Source organism: Sus scrofa, chromosome 2, assembly GCF_000003025.6.
Source record: "Sus scrofa isolate TJ Tabasco breed Duroc chromosome 2, Sscrofa11.1, whole genome shotgun sequence".
Taxonomy (NCBI): Eukaryota; Metazoa; Chordata; class Mammalia; order Artiodactyla; family Suidae; genus Sus; species Sus scrofa.
This window is the reverse complement of record NC_010444.4, coordinates 60,377,892-60,397,566: the sequence shown is the minus strand read 5'-3', so window position 1 is coordinate 60,397,566 and position 19,675 is coordinate 60,377,892. Positions and strand designations below refer to the sequence as shown.

The 19,675-nt window shown below is 54.3% G+C and overlaps 3 protein-coding genes across 3 annotated transcripts; 2 read left to right on the top strand and 1 right to left on the bottom strand.

The window, feature by feature from the left end:
* On the top strand, positions 8-6,457 carry ANKLE1 (ankyrin repeat and LEM domain containing 1). The gene is given in 10 exon segments (XM_021083569.1): positions 8-1,247; positions 1,325-1,477; positions 1,900-2,005; positions 2,110-2,248; positions 2,644-2,814; positions 2,817-3,374; positions 3,517-3,694; positions 4,540-4,699; positions 4,813-4,942; positions 5,188-6,457. Coding segments are annotated over 10 exon segments (2,037 nt in total). The 5' UTR covers positions 8-1,026; the 3' UTR covers positions 5,409-6,457.
* ABHD8 (abhydrolase domain containing 8) lies at positions 8,581-16,876 on the bottom strand. Its single transcript, XM_021083570.1, has 5 exons — positions 16,659-16,876; positions 14,766-15,513; positions 11,575-11,745; positions 11,223-11,439; positions 8,581-9,281 (listed from the first exon to the last, which is right to left on the bottom strand). Exons 2-5 carry the CDS (start codon positions 15,503-15,505, stop codon positions 9,111-9,113), a joined length of 1,299 nt encoding a protein of 432 aa, XP_020939229.1. The 5' UTR covers positions 15,506-15,513; positions 16,659-16,876; the 3' UTR covers positions 8,581-9,110.
* MRPL34 (mitochondrial ribosomal protein L34) lies at positions 18,600-19,663 on the top strand. The gene is made up of 2 exons (XM_021083568.1): positions 18,600-18,828; positions 19,012-19,663. The coding sequence occupies exons 1-2, from the start codon at positions 18,755-18,757 to the stop codon at positions 19,223-19,225; spliced, it is 288 nt and encodes a 95-aa protein (XP_020939227.1). The 5' UTR covers positions 18,600-18,754; the 3' UTR covers positions 19,226-19,663.

The window sequence follows — 19,675 nt, the reverse complement described above, 5'->3', positions numbered from 1 at the left end:
TATGCCACAGGTGCAGCCCTAAAGAGAAAAAAGAAAAAAAAAAAAAAGAAAAAGAAAAAGAAACCACAGTGCAGCCTCAGGATTGGCTATATCCAGATGTTCTGATGTTGCCATTTTAGAGAGGGCTGAAATACCCTGCATTGTTGGTATTCAGCGTGCCCTACTTTCCTTCCAACCCATGGAAAGGGGTGAGATGGCTGTGACCACTCTCCAAATCCCAACCTAGGTGAACTGAGGGCTCTCCCAGCACCCCAGTATGACCGGCCATGCGTAGGTTACGTAATCTTGCAATGGGCCAGGTATGTGCCAGGGTTGAGGGATACTCTGTTTGCTAGGCCTTGATCAAACTTCTCTGGGAAGAGAGGTTTATAGTTCCATAAGCAAATAGTGTGGGTGCTCCCCAGAATAAGGAAGATAGGAGACAGATCCTATCTCTCCACCCCTCAGCTCCCTTCCTAGATAATGAACAACTGTGAAAAAAGTTTACCAGCCAGGTTTTCCTAGTTCCATATATAAAACAAAATCAATTTTATCGAGAAATGGCATTTTCTGCCATAAGCATTTATTGGCACCTGTATGCCAGTACCTCCGTTCAACTTCCACACCAGCCTGAAAGCAATTATTCTCCCATTCTTCATATGAGGGAACTAAAGTCCTAAGATAGACCTAGTGCTCCCAAGTAAAGAACTTCGGACTCCGCAGGACTGAAAACCGGCGACCCATTTCTTCTGCAGGCAGGAGCTATTAATTAAAGCCTTACATACTCTCAATATGGAGGCACTGTGCGCTAGCGGAGGCCACCTAGGTAGACGGTTCCGGAAGACATAACGTCCTGTGGGCAACACGGGTCCCAGAGATCGTAGCTCCACCCTCTCCAACAGGGCGCGTACATGTTTACATCGTTTTGAGAGATAATGTCACACACGGCGACCTCCACCCTCCCAGGTCCTTATCAGCGGCCCCAAGACCTGCCTGGGCATCACTCGGTGTCGCGAGCTCGGGTAAGCACTAAAGCCCCCGAACTCGATGTGGACAATGTGGCGCCGCTCAGCCCGTCTGGGGACCCTGCACTGCGCCGGGGCGCTGGCAACCGAGCCGAGGGGCGGAGCGGCGCGTGCGCACAAGGGCGCCGCGCGAAATTGGAACTCCACAGGCCGGGCTGTCGGCCTGGGAGACCGCCCGGGCATGGGCGCCGCGACTGGCCTGGCGCTGCGGCTTCGCGAGGCGCTGCGGGAGGAGGAGTTGCGGTGAGGGCGGGGCCCAGGGTGGGCGGGCCGGGGGTGGGGGGCGCGTGTCGCTGTCCACTCTGACCCTCCCTCTGTAGGACCGTGGAGGAGCTGCTGCGCCGCGGTGCGGACCCCAACCTGGTCCTCGAGGATGGCGCGGCCGCCATGCACCTGGCGGCCAGAGCACAGCACCCGCGGGGTCTGTGTTGCCTCGAGGCCCTGCTACGCCGAGGCGGGGACCCCAATGCTCGGTGAGGCAGAGCCTGGGCTCGGGGCGGATCTTCCGCGAAGGGGAGGGGTCTCTGAGTCCTAGGGCGAGATCTGAGAGTTCTGGAGAGAATGTCCCTCAGTCCAAGAATGGGGACTTGATGCCCGAGGCGGAGCTTGGGAGACCTGGGAGGGATCTTGAGAGTCCAAGGGCAGAGGCCGGGATACCACACCCAGGGTGGGCTAGGAGGTTGCGCCGGGGCCAAAGTGGGGATCAAAGGTTCCAATCTGGTGGTAGAAACACTAGAGGCAGAGATCAGAGGTTTGGGTCCCCGCCCGAGGATCCAGGATCAAGGTTCCTAGGATAGTGTCTAGGAGATGGGGGGCTGAGAGCCAAGGCTCTGGGACCTGGGAGGGGAGATCGAGTTCCCGCCTCCACTGACCCCTTCTTCCACTCTTGCCCCAGATCAGCCGAGGCGCTAACGCCGCTGCACGTGGCCGCTGCCTGGGGCTGTCGCCGTGGTCTGGAGCTGCTGCTGAGCCAGGGAGCGGACCCCACACTGCGGGACCTGGTGAGGGCCCCTGCGCTGGTTGTAGCAGGGCTTATCCCAAGTGAGCGAGGGAGGAAGGGAGGGAAGAGAACCTTGGGCGCCTCCTGCTGACCGTGCCGCTGCAGGACGGACTCCAGCCTGTGGACCTGGCCAAGCAGCAGGGGCATCAGAACTGTGTGCGCCTCCTGCGGGAGCTGGAGACCAAGATCAGGACCCCGACCAGGACACAGGCAGACACCCAGGGGCCAGAACCTGAGCCTGGAGGTGAGTGGGACCTGCGTGGCTGGGGGTGCTTAGCCTCTCATCTAGCTTTGTGTGTCTGTGTGTCCGCATGTCCATTCTCCCAACCGTTTCTGTTTCACATCCGGGGTCTCTGGTCTCAGCCTCTGGCTCCTCTCTCTTCCTTTCAGTTGTAGTGGCCTCTTTCTGTCTGATCTAACTTCCACCTTTGTCTCTCACTTCCTCCTCCTCTCCTCTTTCTCTCTCTCTCTCTTTTTTTTTTTTTTGGCTGCTCATGCAGCATAAGAAATTTCTGGGGCCAGGGATTGAACAGCAGCACCACCGCTGTAACTAGAGCCCCAGCGGTGACCATGCTGGATCCTTAACCCACTGAACCATCGAGCAGCTCCTCTGACACACACCCTTATCCCCTGCTCTAGGCCCAGGACCTTGGGGAAAGGGACTGGATGCCAGCACCTTTGGACCTCCCAATGTGACACTGGACTCCACAGCACTGGGCAGAGGTGGTGGCAAGGACATGAGCCTGCAGGCTGGCCCTCGACCCAGCAGCCTCCTTGACCACCCTGACACAGATCGCAGTTTGGAGTCCCCCTAGGGCACCGGGACTGCAGCTCAGTTGCCTCCTTCATCACCGCAGTTGAGGCCTCTGAAGCTGAGGACCCAGCCCCCAACACCTCCTCCTCAGCTGGTGTCCAACGCTCCCAGAGGGTGCCAAGATCTTTGGGTACCCCACAGCTGGCATATCGAGCCCTCATGGAGGGCAAGGAAGAAGAACTAAATGCCCATCTACAGGCTCTGACTCTGACCTTGCCAGATGCCTCCCCCCCTCCCAAGTTCTTCCCAGACAGGAGCCCAGTCCCTAATTCCCCTTTGGAACCAATGTCTGGACTCTCCGACTTACACTTCCGAAAAGATGACCAGTTGTCCCTCGAAAGTGATGATATGGCTGCCCTATGGCTGACAGAGGATGAGGCAAGCTCTACAGGAGGCAAGGACTCTGTCCCCTCTTGCCGGTGCCCACCAGACCCCACCATATCTGACCTGGAGCTGCTGCGAGGGCTCCGGGCACTTGGTGAGAGCCCCGGCCCCATCACATCCTTCACCAGACCATTCTACCTCCGGCGGCTGAAACAAGCCCAGGCTGCTCCTGGTTAGTCTCTTCCAAGTGTCCAGAGTCCAAGGTGCCTCCAGGAGTCCTGGGAGGCCCCTGGCACTCAGTACAACCTACTTCTCCCTTTGTCTCTTGGAGCCACCCTTTCCTTTGTCTCTCTTGACCCAGTTTCCCCTCCCAGGCCCAGAATTTTCAGGGCACAGCCCAGAGCTGGCTGAAGCCCTGCGGACGGGCCGTATCCCAGATGCCCAGGCAGATGAGGACGCACTTGCCCAGCAGTTTGAGCGGCCAGATCCCACCAAAAGGTGGCGGGAGGGGGTTGCGAAGTCCAGCTTCACATATCTGCTGCTGGACCCCAGGTAACTGGAGCCAGAATGACCCAGAAGTAGGAGGTGGAAAATTCTGGGATTGATTCTTATATGCTGTGTGTCCTTAGGAAGGGAACTGGCCCTCTCTGGTCATTAGCTTCTTTATTTAAAAAAAGCAGTTGTTGGAGTTCTCGTCATGGCTCAGTGGTTAAGAATCCAACTAGGAACCATGAGGTTGGGGGTTCGATCCCTGGCCTCGATCAGTGGGTTAAGGATCCGGCGTTGCCGTGAGCTGTGGTGTAGGTCACAGATGCAGATTGTATCTGGCATTGCTGTGGCTCTGGTGTGGGCCAGTGGCTGCAGCTCCGATTAGACCCCTAGCCTGGGAACCTCCTCATGCCGCAAGTGGGGCCCTAGAAAATACAGAAATACAAAAAAAAATAAAAAAAATTTTAAAAACCAGTTGGTGCCAATTCAAGCTCTGAGTTTCCTTGGGGAAGAGCCACCCCCTGCCTTTTATAAAACAAGCATCACTGGACATGGGTTCAATTTGCTCTGTGACTTTATTTTATTTTTGTCTTTTTAGGGCTGTACCTGCAGCAGCATATGGAGGTTCCCAGGCTAGGGGTCATATCCAGAGTTGCAGCCGCTGGCCTGCGCCACGGCCATAGCAACGCCACATCTGAGCTGCATCTGTGACCTATACCACAGCTCATAGCAATGCTGGAACCTTGACCCACTGAGCGAGGCCAGGGATCGAACCTGTGTCCTCATGGATACTAGTCAGATTCGTTTCCACTGAGCCATGATGGGAACTCCCTGAACTGTGATTTTAGAAACTGTCTCTGGGGCAACTCTTGTCACTTTTCCCTCTCTGAGACACCTGCTTCATCCAGGGAGACTCAAGACCTGCCAGCCCGAGCCTTCTCACTCACCATGGCTGAATGCCTTCGGATTTTTGTTCATGCCATCTTCTACGTGGGCAAAGGAACACGGGCCCGGCCAGATGTCCACCTCTGGAAGGCCCTTAGCCACCGAGGGCAGCCAGGAAAACAGGTGTGAGGATAAGGTCCAGGGTCATGAGAGGCAGTCCGTTTGTGGGCACGTAGGAGAAGGAAGGAAGTGGTGGGCAGACCTCTGACTCAGCCCTGCACAACCCTTACTCCCAGGCCTGCCCTAAAGTGCGCCGCATCTTGGACATTTGGGCCAGTGGTCGTGGCATTGTCTCCCTGCAGTGCTTCCAGCATGTGGTTGCCGTGGAGGCTTACACTCGAGAAGCATGTCTTGTGGATGCTTTAGGTAGGTGCCTGGTTTGTGGAGTGGGAGAGTATATGAAGGGTACTTGATCTGCTGATTCCCTCACCCCTAACCTCTCAGGGTTATTTATTCATTCAGTGAGCACCAACTGTGTACTGGCATGTACACATATTTTGTTCCATTGATTTCTCCCTGCTCAAGGGCAATGCCTACTGGGTTCACTGGCATATACTTCTGCCACTGGTTCCTGGAGGCTACCTTTTTGACCTCACCCTCAATCTCCTCAGGGATCCGGACCCTGACCAACCAGAAGCAAGGACACTACTACGGAGTAGTGGCTGACTGGCCACCCACCCGGCGCCGCCGCTTGGGGGTGCATCTGCTGCACCGTGCCCTCCTTGTCTTCCTGGCTGAGGGTGAGCGAGAGCTACGGCCCCAGGACATCCAGGCCCGTGGCCGAGCACTGGGGAATTGGCTATCCAGCCTTGGTAGAGATCAGGGTGTCTGAATGTTCCAGCTGCCCTGTACTGAGAGCAGCCCATCTCCTGCTCCAGAAGGCTGGTGGGGGAACACCAGGCCAGATGTCCCCCGGAACAGAGGAAAGACTTTTATTACATATTGGAACTGCTGGAGAGGTAGTGACCTCCCTGTCATGGGATGAGAATAAGGGTATGTGGGGGGAGAAACATACATTTGGAACATTCTGGTGCTTTGAAACATGCCAGTGCTTTGGTAGTTTGATTCTATCTGGGCTTATCTCCCAGACACAGGGGACCCAAAATGTAGGCTGGCCTGAGGGCTTCCCCAGCCACCCAGCTCAAGAAGGGACTCTGCCCAGCTCAAGAGTCAGGCTTGGAGTTCCTGTTGTGGCACAGCGGGTTAAGACCACAGCGTAGTGTCTGTGAGGATGCAGGTTTGATCCCCAGCCTCACTCAGTGGGTTAAGGATCCAGCGTTGCTGCAAGTTGTGGCATAGGTCACAGATGTGGCTCAGATCTGGTGTTTCCACAGCTGTGGTTTAGGCTGGCAGTGCAGCTCCAGTTCGACCCCTGGCCCAAGAACTTCTGAATGCCTCAGGCGTGGCATTAAAAACAGCAACAACAACCAAAAAAAGGCAGGTTTTGCTGCTTCCCAGCTGTGTGGAACCTCGGACCAGTAATTTCTCTGAGGCTTAGAGTCCTCAGTTGTACCCAATGGGGAAAGCAGGAGGTTCCACCTTAGGAGGTCACTGAGGGAATCAGAGTACACCAAGTCATGGGGTAAAGTGTTTGGCTCAGGCCCTACAGCCCAGGTGGAAAGTCACTAGGGGTATGGCGCCAGAATGTTGTCGAGGGACCGACTGTGCATGGTGAGGGTGGGCAGAGCTGGGGAGGTGGTCATGGTGTGGTGTGAGACACCAGCCCTCCTTGGGATGACTGTGTGGAGCTTCCTGGCATTGCTTCTCTGAACCAGTTTTTTTGTTTTGTTTTGGTTTGGTTTTTTTTTCGCTATAAAATGGGGCTCACTAACTCCGACTTCATGCAGAGAGCTTCAGTAAATGTTAAGCGGCTATCTGGTGAGATGTTGGCGGAATCCTTCAGAGCCGTCCCGTGGGTTTATGGGCTTGGTGAGATCTACTGCCTCATTGGGTTCACCACCTGCCAGTCATCAGGGCTCAGCGAATTAGGTCCTGTAGGGGGCGGGCCATAGCTGCACCTGACTCCTTGATTCCACCGCTGAGCCCTGGCTACTCTGGCTATTACGGTAATTGGGGTCCCTGCCGCTGGAGTGGACTTGGGTCCTACCATTTTTTTGGGGGGGAGGCCTTTTTTCCCTTTCTAGGGCTGCTCTCGCAGCATATGGAAGTTCCCAGGCACTAGGGGTCTAATCAGAGCTGTAGCTGCCGGCCTACACCAGAGCCGCAGCAACGCGGGAGCCGAGCCGCGTCCGCAACCTACACCACAGATCACGGCAACACCGGATCCTTAACCCACTGAGCAAGGGCAGGGATCGAACCCGCAACCTCATGGTTCCTAGTCGGATTCGTTAACCACTGAGCCACGACGGGAACTCCGGGTGCTACCATTTTAACTAAACTGAAGAAGCCTCTCTCAGAGCTTCCCTTTCCTCATGTGTAAGACGTAATTCTTCTAGACACTGGGTAGTTGCTCCATAAATCAATAGCAATTAAAACAGCATGCTGGTGTTCCCTTCATGGAGGAGCAGAAAAGAATCTGACTAGGAACCATGAGGTTGAGGGTTTGATCCCTGGCCTCACTCAGTGGGTTAGGGATCTGGCGCTGCCGTGAGCTGTGGTGTAGGTCGCAGTTGTGGCTCGGATCCTGCCTGGCTGTGGCTGTGGCGTAGGCCAGCAGCTGTAACTCCTATTTGACCCCTAGCCTGGGAACCTTCATATGCAACAGGTGCAGCCGTAAAAAGCAAAAACCAAAACCAAAAAACCCCAAAAGACAGCATGCCATCTCCCAGGAATACACAAACAGAAGGAATACAGAGACACCCCTCCACACACACACCAAAAAAAGGCCCAGAAGAAAGTGGATTTGTCTAACACAGAGTTTTCCAATCTCGGCCCTACTGACTTTTAAGGCCAAGATACTCCCTGCAGTGGGAACCATCCTGTGCATTGTAGGGTGCTGGATGACATTCCTGGGCTCCACCCACTAGATGCCTGGAGCACCTCGCCCCCGCCCCAGTTGTGGCAAGTCTTCAGACTTTGACAACTAACAACAGTGCCCCTGTAAGAACCCCTGGTTTAAACTAAAGGTAGGAGGATTTGGGGAGTTCTCACTGTGGCTCAGTGGGTTAAGAACCCTGACATAGTGTCTGTAAGGGTTTGGTTCAATCCCTGGCCTCACACAGTAGATTAAGGATCCGGCTTTGCCAAAAGCTTCTGCGTAGATCGCAGGCGTGGCTCGGATCTGGCATTGCTGAGGCTGTGGTGTAGGCTGGCAGCTATAGCTCTGATTTGACCCCTAGGCTGGGAACCTTTTTAGGGTTCAGCCCTAAAAAGACAAAAAAAAAAAAAAAAAAAAAAAAAGAACGGTAGATGCACAAACCAGTGGGGAAAGGACCAAAGGTGCAGCAACTGAGCGGACAAATCTCTCCTCCCACCATGTGCACAAGCCTCAGGTGAACCTAGATATACATATGTTAGAATAAAATATAGAAGAACAAGAGCTTGGCAATGGAGCAGGGAAGTCCTGCCAGGCCTGAAAAGGAAGATTCAAAAAAAAAAAAAATCTTTTTTTTCTTTTTGTCTTTTTGCCATTTCTTGGGCCGCTCCCACCACATATGGAGGTTCCCAGGCTAGGGGTCGAATCAGAGCTGCATCTGCTGGCCCACACCACAACCACAGCCATGCCAGATCTGAGCGGCGTCTGTGACCTACACCACAGGTCATGGCAACGCCAGATCCCTAACCTACTGAGTGAGGCCAGGGATTGAAACTGCGTCCTCATGGATGCTAATCAGGTTCATTTCCACTGAGACACAACGGGAAGGACAGCCTCTGCGTTTTCAGGAGGAAGGGGTAAACTGGAAGTAAGCCTAGATAGCTGATGTCCTCAGGTCCCTGTGGGCCAGCCCTGAGGGGAAGGCCCTCGTGTCAGTTCAGTCTGCATATGGGGAAACCGAGGCTCAGGGATGCCTCGCCCTATGGTCACCCAACACAGGCCTGGAGACTCAGATTGTCACTTCTTTTTATTGAGTTACAAGTTGAGATGTGCAGGTTCGGTGGCGCCAGCCCCCTCCCAAACCCTCCCCCCTTGGGCAACAATAGCTCCCAGCGCCAAGGAATGGGGGGGTTAAGGGGTCTTGGGCATTGGGGGAGGGTCCCTGTGGGGCTCATGGGTCCCAGGATCAAGCACGGCTGACACGGAAGACAGAGCGGGGGTGGGGGCCTACTTCGGCCCTGGGGTTGTGGGGGAGGGGGTTTCTGTACAAGGTCATCCTCTGCAGGGGTCCTGGCTATGGCCCGGAAACAGCGATGGGCCCTGCAGGACTAGCAGAGAGCAGTGTGTCCACCACCTGGCTCCCACGAATGCCACGTCCTGCCCAGCCGGCCTGGGAGCATCTCCGTAACCTGACCCTGCCTACTGGAGCGAATGGCACCCCAGGCGGTCTGCGCTGCAGACCTGATGCCGGCTCTGGCCTCCTCCTCCTGCTCCTCGGCTCACTAAGGCTCACTAAGCGATACCCAGCCAGCTCAGCGGCTACTTCTTTTCCTCCAGGGGCGCGGGCAGGGGCTCAGGCAGGGCCTTGGGCGAGGGCTCCGGCTCCCAGAGCAGGAATTCGTGGAGGAGTGTGTTGACCGTCTCTGGACACTCCAGCATCACCATGTGGCTGCCTTCGTCTATGAGCTTTAGGAAGGCCAGGAGCAGGATCTGCCGAGAACATAGGCTCAGAGTGGGCAGAGGAAGGATGGAAGAGCCGGGGTCGGATGGGTATGTGGCTGCTCTGGGATTCCCTATGCATGGTCTGCAGCATTAGGAAGTCCCTCTTGCAATCTACCCTATATTCCTCCACTTCCACCCAAAGGGGGTGCTGGAAGACGGCCTGTCACCCTGCTGGAGCCCAACTCGATATTCATTTATTCCACATTTATTAAGGGCCTACAGTATGTCCAGAGGATTTATCAACTAATGACATTTGGGGGGCATCATTCTCTGGGACGGGGGCTGTTCCATGCACTGTAGGACGCTGAGCAGCATCCCTGGCCTCAATCCACTGGATGCCAGTAGTAACGTCCCACTCCTCCACCACAGTGAGACAATTTAAAATTTCTCCAGACACTGCAAAATGTCTCTAGGGTGCAAAGTCACCTCAGAAATCGCTGAGACAGATGCCCAGGGTCTCTCATGCTAAAATACGGTTTCTCAATCTCCACACTATAGACACTTGGAGCTGGATCATTTTCTGTGATGAGGCAGTCCAGTTTATTGCAGGGTGGTGGGCGGCTCCCCCCCCAGTCAGATGCCTCCACCCACAAGATGCCAGTAGCACCTCCCTTCCCCATTCGACAATCAAGAGTCTGCAGACAGGAGTTCCTGTCGTGGCACAGCGGAAATGAATCCGCCTAGGAACTATAAGGTTGCAGGTTCGATCCCTGGCCTCACTCAGTGGGTTAAGGATCTGGCATCGACGTGGCTCCGGCGTAGGCCAGCAGCAACAGCTCCGATTAGACCCCTAGCCTGGGAACCTCCATATGCTGCAGGTGTGGCCCTAAAAAGACAAAAGACAAGAAGAAGAAAAAAAAAAAAGTCTGCAGATATTTCCAAGTGTCCCCTAGGGGGCAGAATCATCCCTGGTTAAAAACTGCTGGCCCATAAATTTCCTGCTGTGGCTCAGGGGTAACAAACCAGACTGGTATCCTCAGTGTGTTAAGGATCCCTCATTGCTGTGAGCTGTAGTATAGGTCACAGATGTGCTTCAGATCTGACATTGCTGTGGCTGTGGTGTAGGCTGGCAGCTGCAGCTGCAGCTCAGATTCGACTCCTAGCCTGGGAACTTCCATATGCTGCACCTGCTGCCCTAAAAAGACAAGACAAACAAGCAATTGCTGGCCCGGAGCTGTTCTAAGCACCAGGGATACCGAGACCCTTTCTGGGAAATCTGATTTGAAGATCCCCAGCTTGCCCTCACAAAGTCAAATTGTCAAGAGTGCGTTTTAAAAAAAATTATTTGTTTTTAACTTTTCAGGGGCATGACATTTGGGGGGCATCATTCTCTGGGATAGGAGATGTGGAAGTTCCCAGGCTAGGGGCTGAATTGGAGCTGCCACTGCCAGGCCTACACCATAGGCACAGCAACCAGCTCAAAGCTGCATCTTCGACCTATGCTGCAGCTTGCAGTAATGCTGGATCCTTAAACCACTGAGCAAGACCAGGGTCTGAACCTGCATCCTCATGGGTACTAACTGGGTTCTTAACCCACCAAGCCATAATAAATAGGAACTCCCAAGAGTGCCTTTTTATGTGCAGTGGGGATAGCACATAATCTTACCACCTGTCCACAACAGCCCCGCTTTCTGGATTCCACCTTTGAGTCTTTTTTCCCTCTCTCTCTTTTTTTTTGGGGGGGGGGATTATGGCCATGTCTTGCAAAAGTTCCCAGGTGAGGGATCGAACCCTCGCCATAGCAGTAATCACAGCCACAGCAGTGACAATATTGGTTCTTTAACCTGCTGAGCCACCAGGGAACTCCCACTGCCTCTGAGTGCTGATCTAAGCTCTGATCTCTCTGGGGCTGGAGCACAAGGCAGAGTCCCCCTGGGCCACGCAAGGGGAGTCTGGGGGCGTGTGGTGGTCAGGGTGCCATGCTCCTACCTCGGCCATGCGCTGGTCTTCCTCCACCGGCACAAATTTGTCGTGCATGCCATGGACGAGCAGGACGGGCACAGTGAGCTCGGCGTGGTAGACCTCGTCGCCCTCAGGCCAGTACTGGCCACTCATCATGGCCCGAAGCACAAAGGAAGACACGTTGAACGCGTTACCCTCCTTCAGCAGCTGCTTTTCTTTGGCCCCTTGGCGAGCAAAGCCGGCCCTGGGGGTGAGGAGGCACCGCTGGAGCCCTCATGCCAGCTCAGCCACCAGTGACACCCCCATGCCAGCCCCTACCAAACAGCCTTCCCTCCTACCCGACTTGGGGAGATGCCGGGGCCCGGCCAGGGTCACTCACTTGAGGAAGCTCCAAGCCAGGCAGGGTGACAGGCAGTGCAGGACACACGTGGGCATGTTGAAGATGGAGCAGAAGCTGGGCTCCAGTGCTGTGGGGCCCCCACCGTTGATCATGATCACTTTGTGCACCAGGTCTGGGTACTCGTGCGCCAGGAACGTGCAGAAGGAGACTCTGTCCCGTGAGTGGGTGGTGGGGAGGGTTGAAGGGCATTGGTCAGCAGGACACAAGCAGTGAGGGGATTCATGCCCTCCCCTCACCCAGAGGCAAGTCACTGAATGCCAAGATTCTTCCCCTGAGGTCCAGGGGCACCCAGATGGGGGGTGAGGGATGGACAGGTCATCTCCAGTGCCCTGAAACTGTGAGATTGTGTGTGTGTGTGTGTGTGTGTGTGTGTGTGTGTGTGTGTGTGTGTGTTGAGGGTGGATTTTTTTTTTTTTTTAAGAGAAAGGATCCAAATCCAAAACTTTTAGCAGTTTCTCAAAGCTCAAAGTCATCATAACCCCCACAGGAGTAAGGACTACTAATCACCAAGTGTTAGGAAAGGTATTTGATTAAATAAACCCTTTGGCTTCTCAGAGGTCACGGCTTGCAGCGTATCCCTTCCCTTTAAGGATCTCTCTATGGCCTCTGGGTGTGGCATATCTGCCTGCATAATGCAAAGTGCAAGGATGCAGGTACGGCTCCTCATTCCCCCTAAAATAGGATCTATTTGTCAAACTATGGCCTGTAGGCTAGCTGTTTGTTTTTGTAAACAAAGTTTTGTACATAAAGATTTATGGGAACAAAGCCACGCCCATTTGTTTACAATTATGGCTGCTTTCCTGCTACAATAGTAGATTGTGAAGTTCCCATGGAGACCAAATAACCTGCAAACCTAAAATATTTACTATTTGGCCCTTTAAGAAAAATTTTGCCAGGGGTTCCCACTGTGGTGCAGTGGGTTAAGAATCTGACTGCAGGAGTTCCCGTCGTGGCGCAGTGGTTAACGAATCAACTAGGAACCATGAGGTTGCGGGTTCGATCCCTGCCCTTGCTCAGTGGGTTAACGATCCGGCTTTGCCGTGAGCTGTGGTGTAGGTTGCAGACGTGGCTCGGATCCCACGTTGCTGTGGCTCTGGCGTAGGCCGGTGGCTACAGCTCCGATTCAACCCCTAGCCTGGGAACCTCCATATGCCGCGGGAGCGGCCCAAGAAATAGCAACAACAAAAGACAAAAAAAAAAAAAAAAAAAAAAAAAGAATCTGACTGCAGCAGCCTGGGTTACTGTGGAGGCACAGCTTTGATCCCCAGCTGGTTCAGTGAGTTAAAGGATCCAGCATTGCCGCAGCTGTGGTGTAGGTTGCAGCTGTGGCTCGGATTCAATCCCTGGCACAGGAACTTCCATATGCCGCAGATGTGGCCATAATTTAAAAAGAAAAAAGAAAAAGTTTGCCAGGAGTTCCCTTGGCTAGTGGTTAGGATTCAGTGTTTTCATCACCATGGCTCAGGTTCAATTCCTGGTCTGAGAACTGAGTTTCCACATCAAACCACTGCATGCTGGGACCAAAAAAAAAAAAGTTTGCCAACCCTTGCTGAAAAGACGGACAGAATACAAACAGGAGTCAGGTGGACTTGACTGTGCTGGTGACTCATTGTGTGCCCTTTGGCAAATTACTTAACCTCTCTGATCTTCCATCACCACATTTGTGACATTGTAACTGTGCTGACCTCATAACATCATTATGGGGTCACAGGGATTTCCACAGATGGATGCTCATTTAATTTGAGCAATCATTTAGCATACACGTCCATTTTGGGGATGTTTTAGTAAAACCAAATAGGAGGAGTTCCCATCGTGGCGCAGTGGTTAATGAATCCGACTAGGAACCATGAGGTTTCGGGTTTGGTCCCTGCCCTTGCTCAGTGGGTTAACGATCCGACGTTGCCGTGAGCTGTGGTGTAGGTTGCAGACACGGTTTGGATCCCCACGTTGCTGTGGCTCTGGCATAGGCTTGTGGCTACAGCTCTGATTCGACCCCTAGCCTGGGAACCTCCATATGCCGTGAGAGCAGCCCAAAGAAATAGCAAAAGACCAAAAAAAAAAAACAAAAAAACAAAAAAAAACCAAATAGGAGCTATGCTACTTCCTAGTCTGGCTTCCTTTCTTTGGAAAACTTATTAACATTTCTTTTTCTTGTCTAATTGCATGGGCTACAACTGCTAAAACAGTGTTTCTCAACCTGGCTGGCTGATCAGACCCTGCCTTTCCTCCTGGGTAAAGGACAGAATGGTACCCCTTGGCAGTGATCAGGCACCCAGACCTAGGCCCTTCCACGGAGTAGGCTCTCGTTGAAATATTAGATAGTATTATTTATCATCCATTTAAGGGAGAGTGAATAACAGCAACTTATGCTCTTGTAAACAAAATTTATGGGATTCTAATTAGTTCTTCCTGGATTCCCCTTTCAGCTCTATATAACTACATGGCGTTGCTACTAATTAGTTCTTCCTTGGAGCCCTTGGGGTCTCCAGAGAAACCAATTTTTGAACTTAGTCAAAGACAGTGGTTCTCAGCCAGGGGTGATTCTGCCCACCAGAGGAACTTTCGTAACGTCTGAAGACATTTTTTTGTGGGGGTGGGGGAGTCTTTTTAGGGCTGCACCCACAGCATATGGAAGTTCCCAGGCTAGGGGTCAAATCCGAACTTCTCCTACCAGCCTACGCCACAGCCATAGCAACATGGGATCCAAGCTGCATCTGTGACTTACACCCCTCACAGCAACACCAGATCCTTAACACGCTGGGCGAGGCCAGGGATTGAACCCACATCTTCAGGGATACTAGTTGGGATTCGTTACTGCTGAGCCACAGTGGGAACTCCTAAAGGCATTTTTTGATTGTCACTATCATCACTAGACCATTGTGTTAGTGGCATTTAATGGGTAGAGGTCAGGAATGCTGCTAAACATTCTACACTGCACAGGAAAACTCCTCGTTGAAAAGAATTACCTGACCCAAAATGTCAGTAGTGTGGGGCTAGAGACACTTGCTTTAAAACAATGTGAAGCAATAGCACTGGTGGTAGGAATCTCTGTTTTGTTGCAGATGTTAATGGGATTTTTCAAGACGGGAAATCAGCATTTTGTGAGTGGGTGTCCAGTTCCTGCCAGCCCACACCCCTCACCCTCACCCCCGCCCCCAGTATTGGCTCACCCATAGGAATGCCCAATGAGCACATTTCGTTTCTTGGCATAGCGCTTGAAGATGGCACGCATGTCCTCTGCCAGCGCATAGAAAGTGTAGGCGGCGGCCACTTGGGGTGCTGAGCTGGCCCCATGACCGGCCAGGTCGGGCGCTACTACCTCGTAGCCCAGGCGCACAAAGAAGTCCAGCTGTTCCTTCCAAATAGCCAGGGACCCACCGACGCCGTGGATGAAAAAGAGCACCACGTCGGCCTGGGCGCCCTTGCAGCTGGTGATGCGCTTCTCACAGTCAATGTGGATGGTCCGCTTTGGGCGTCGGGCTCGCCTCCGTCGCCCACCACTGCCACTCCCAGCACTGCCTGTGCCCGAGCGGCCATCGCTACCGGCTGGGTCCGCCAGCTCTACCTCTAGGGCGGCTGGTGGCTCCCCGGAGCCATTCTGCCCGTGCAGGAGGTCAGCTCGTGGTGCCCGGCCCAGATTCTCCACCAGTAACCGCCCATTGCGGTACACAGTGATTCTGCGCTGGCAGCGGACCAAGCCGGTTTGGTCCCCCTGGGCAGTGTCCGACAGTGGTGGAGATGGGGTGGGGGCTGGAGCGGGTCCAGCATGCTTCACCCGCAGCACTCGGCCAGGTTTGACTTCCACAAAGGTGTAGCCATCGCTGGACTCCACGCTCTCCAATGGCCCCACTGCATTGGGTGGCGCGCCTAGCAGGCAGCAGAAGATCCCATCGGTCACCCCGGTCAGCATGGTGTGTCCTGTGAGTTGGGGGGTGACAGCCAGGTCAGAAGCCGTCTAAACAGGGGGACTTCCACTCCCATAGCACCCACTCCCCACACCTGGGTCAGGTGAGTTTCACTGGGAGGCCTCTGTCAAGCACTGAGACAGTGGTGGGCCACCCTCCTGGGCCAGCCTGGTCTGTCCTAGAGAGAAGGCTGTGGCTAGGGCTAACACCAAGAGGCATCCATAGGGAAGGTGGTGGAGTGGGGGTGGGGGGGGCTTCCCTGGAGGAAAGGGCACTGTGGCAAATGTGGCCCATTCCTGGGGACACTTCAGCTCAGGTATATACCAGGTATGCCTTCTTAAATCCTTTCATTCATTCGTCCATTCATTCATTCATGCACTCTTTCATTGACTGAATTTCACTAAAACAGCATATCCTGAGAGCTCCAAAGGCATCTAAAAAGGTGCATACCCCAATAAGCCCCCATCCCAGGCCTCTAAACATGGCTTCTGAAAGGTGTGGCCCTGAGCTCCAGAAGGCCCAACTCCCCAAGACCACAGTGCAATGGGTCTGTTTCACAGACAGACAAGTTGAGGCCCAGACACTCTGCTGCTGCTCTGTCCCCACTGGTCAATACCCTGGCTTCTGGGGAATCTGACACACAGCCCCCGGTGGTGGAAATGAGGATGAAGAAGGTAAAGCCCTGGCGGGGGCCTCCAGGCCACCATCCTGCTCCTCAGGCCACCCCCCCCACCCGTGTCCATGGCAACTGCAGGCTGTTACATAACTCGAGGGGGATACCCGCGAAGCGCACCCCCATTGTTTAGGCCCTGGAGATGGGACGAACCCCTCCCCATCCCCATCCTGCGCTCCGCGAGGATAATGAAAGCTGAACGCCCGGCCCATACTTGCTGATGAGGGGGGACCAGGCCGCACCCCCTACCTCCGGCAGGGTTCCAACGCGGGATTGCGGAGGGGGGCGCAAATGCGCCACTCCAGCCCCCTTCACAGAGCCGGGCCCCCGCCTCCCCGGTGCCCGTCAGCACTGTGGCGGAGTCGAAGCCACCGGGTCTCCGCGGCTTCCTAAAAGCCCGAGGGCAGGTTTTGTGGACGCCCCCCTCCATGGTGAAAGACCCAGGGGCCTCGATGTCCCCTTCCCGGGGCCCGCTCCTTGCTCACCTCATCGAGGGCCCCGGGGCCCGGGGCAGGGCAGAGGTGTCGCGGGCGGAGAAGCCAGCGTCCGCTTGCGGGCGCCGTTTACATGGTTGCGCGGGGTTGGCCCAGGCGCATCTACACGGGCGGGCACGGGCCCGGGGCGGTCAGCGCGGGGACATCCCGCTGCTGCTGAACAGCCGGCCCTTTAAGTGTCTCCCTTGAAGGGGCGGTACCGTGCGCCGACTGACTGGCGCCTCGGCCAGTCGCAGCTGCGGAAAGACCTGGCCTAGTTAGACTACCAATCAGAGGCGGAAGCTCCGGAGTGAGGGCGGGCAATTGGGGTAACGGCCCCGCCTCCCACCAGGGCTTTTGGAGGTGGAGGGAGGGATTAGGCCTGGTCCAGAACCGAGAAGGGGTCTCAATCTGAGATCCTGACAGGCGGCAGTCGAAGCCCCCTGCACTGCAAATAGGATCTCCTTGGCCGGCTTCTGCCTTCAAGCTGCCCTTCAAACGGAGCCCCCATACCCCTCTCCCTGTGCTATAACCTTTCCAATATACAATGTTCCAGATCCTTGCAATTTCAGTCGGGGAAACCGAGGTGCATAAAGGGCACAAGTTTACAAGGCAAGATGAGGGGCAGAGATGGGACTTGGAACCACGGCTTTGTGATTCCAACTCCTGCAAATTGTTATTCGTTAAATCATTAAACAGATGTCTTGGAGCTTTGGGTAAATAGGGAATTGGAATTTCACAGATAGGCCAACTGGTGGCCAATTTAACTGGGAGCTGTGGTCCCAGCTGGAGTCAGAGAGGCCATGGTCCAGCCTCTGCCTTTTGCTGATATGTGACCTTGGGCAAACCCCTTTCCTGAGACTCCACTTATTTCTCTATGAAATTAATCCCCTCATAAATTTGCTATGCAGGTAAAACACTCAGCAGGGAAAGTGCTTCATACATTACTGGTGTTATTATTGTACTGGTGTAGTATTGCAGAGGTTTGCAAAATGGTGGTTCAGGTAGGATGGGCTTCAGAGGACAAGGGGTTAAGCATCCCTTGCCCAGTCCTATTCCCTGGAATTTGCTGCCAGAGTTGGATTAGGTCCAGCCACCCACTCTTGCCCACTCAGGGTGCTCCTGGGAGACTACAGTTTATTCATCCAGAAAAAAAAATTCCCCTCCCCCTCTCCAAGCGGGGAGGATGCTGGGGTGCCTGCAAGTCTGGCTCTTGAGGACCCCCTCAGCTTCAGGGAGAGTCTGGGGAGAACTGGGGTTGGGGGGGCAGTGTTGAGCCAGAGGGAGGGGCAAGTCTGGAGAAAGGGGAGTATCTGAGGAGGATTTTTAAAAGATGAATAGGAGAGCACCAGCCAGAGGAGGGTATAGCTGAAATTTAGGATGTGTGTGTATGTCTGTCGAGAGGAGAGTGGGCTTCAAATGCCTGGCAGTGGAGCTGGATATTTTCCCGGGGACTATGGGGAGCCAGAGATGGTATGTGAGAAGGGAAAGGGTTCATATATGAATACTAGAAATTTTCTCCTAAGGTCTGAATGGGGGTACGACCAAGGGCAAGCTTGCAACCCTTGGGTTTTACAGATTGAGAAACTGAATAACCACCCAAGGACATACGGCCAACTTGAACTCAGACCGCCTGGGCTCACAGCCAAGAGGCAGAGACTTGGCTGGGGCTAAAGGAAAGCTGCCAGCCAGCTGTGTGCCATCTGCCTGGCTCCCGCTGGGGGTGGGAAATTCAACCAGCCGTCTCCTGAGGCTGCCACCAGCTGCGCCACCGTCACCCAAGTGTACCCTCCTCGGGTCTGCAGGAAAAGAAACTACAACTCCTAGCAGACCCGGGGACTTAATGCTCTGTACGCAAGCGTCTGCTGAGGAGGCGCCGTTCTCCTGCCACCTGCTGGTCCATCTGAAAAATTACATGCGCCTGTGTGCAAGGACGCTCACGCCTAAGGTGTGGGCGCGCAGACGTAGAACTACAATTCCGGGAGGCCCCCGCGGCAAGGAAGGCTCCGCTGTAGGAAAAACTACAACTCCCAGAAGTCCTCGTTCGCAGCTGCGGAACCTACGGGTTTCGGAATAGCTGCCACTGGACGGAGTGCCGGCGGCTGGACATGGCTTTCTTGGCTAGATCCGTGGGTCGCCTCTTGGACCCCGTCAGTAGGTCAGCGGCGCTAGTAGGTGGCAGGTGAGTCCTCAGTGGGTCCCCTTCCCAAATCTGGGAGTAAGAGCGGAGTCGAGGGGCTGACCCCAGCTATTTACCAACGACATGACCTTCCTTCCAATGCCTTGCGAACTCGAGGTTGAGCGCCACGCAGCAGTCACACAGCAATCTTTTCTGACCTTTCTCGCTTTTTCTCTGACCGGGCAGGTGGCTCCAGCCCCAGGCCTGGCTGGGGTTCCCGGATACATGGGGACTCCCCGCCATGCAGCAGACCCGGGGCAAGGCGCGCGGGAACGAGTATCAGCCGAGTAACATCAAACGCAAGCACAAGCATGGTTGGGTCCGGCGCTTGAGAACGCCAACCGGGGTCCAAGTCATTCTTCGTCGCATGCACAAGGGCCGAAAATCATTGAGCCATTGAGAAGGGCGACGCTGCCGCCTGGACCCCTCATTAAATCATTTCCCTCGCTTAGCCTGTGGCTGTTTTTGTGGAGAGCTGGAGAGCAGGACGACTGGGATTCGGACGGACATGAATATCCCTCACATTGGCCCAGGGGAAGAAATCTGGTATTATACTGGAAAAAGGAGTGGAAGTCAGACCTTGCCCGGTGCTTTTTTACGCTTTTGAATTAGGAAGAATTTCGAACTTAACGCAACAGTCTAGTGACCAATTACCCACAACCCATCCTGCCCCCTCCTGAGATGCAAATCTCAGGCGTCAGATTATTCTGTAAATATTTCAGAAGGCACCTCTTCAAGATAAGGGCTCTTTAATACATATTCACAAAACTTTTCACAGCTGAAAAAAAGTTATCAGTTCTTTTAGTCATTGAAAGTCTAATAAATGTTCACATTTTCACTTGTGTTGTAA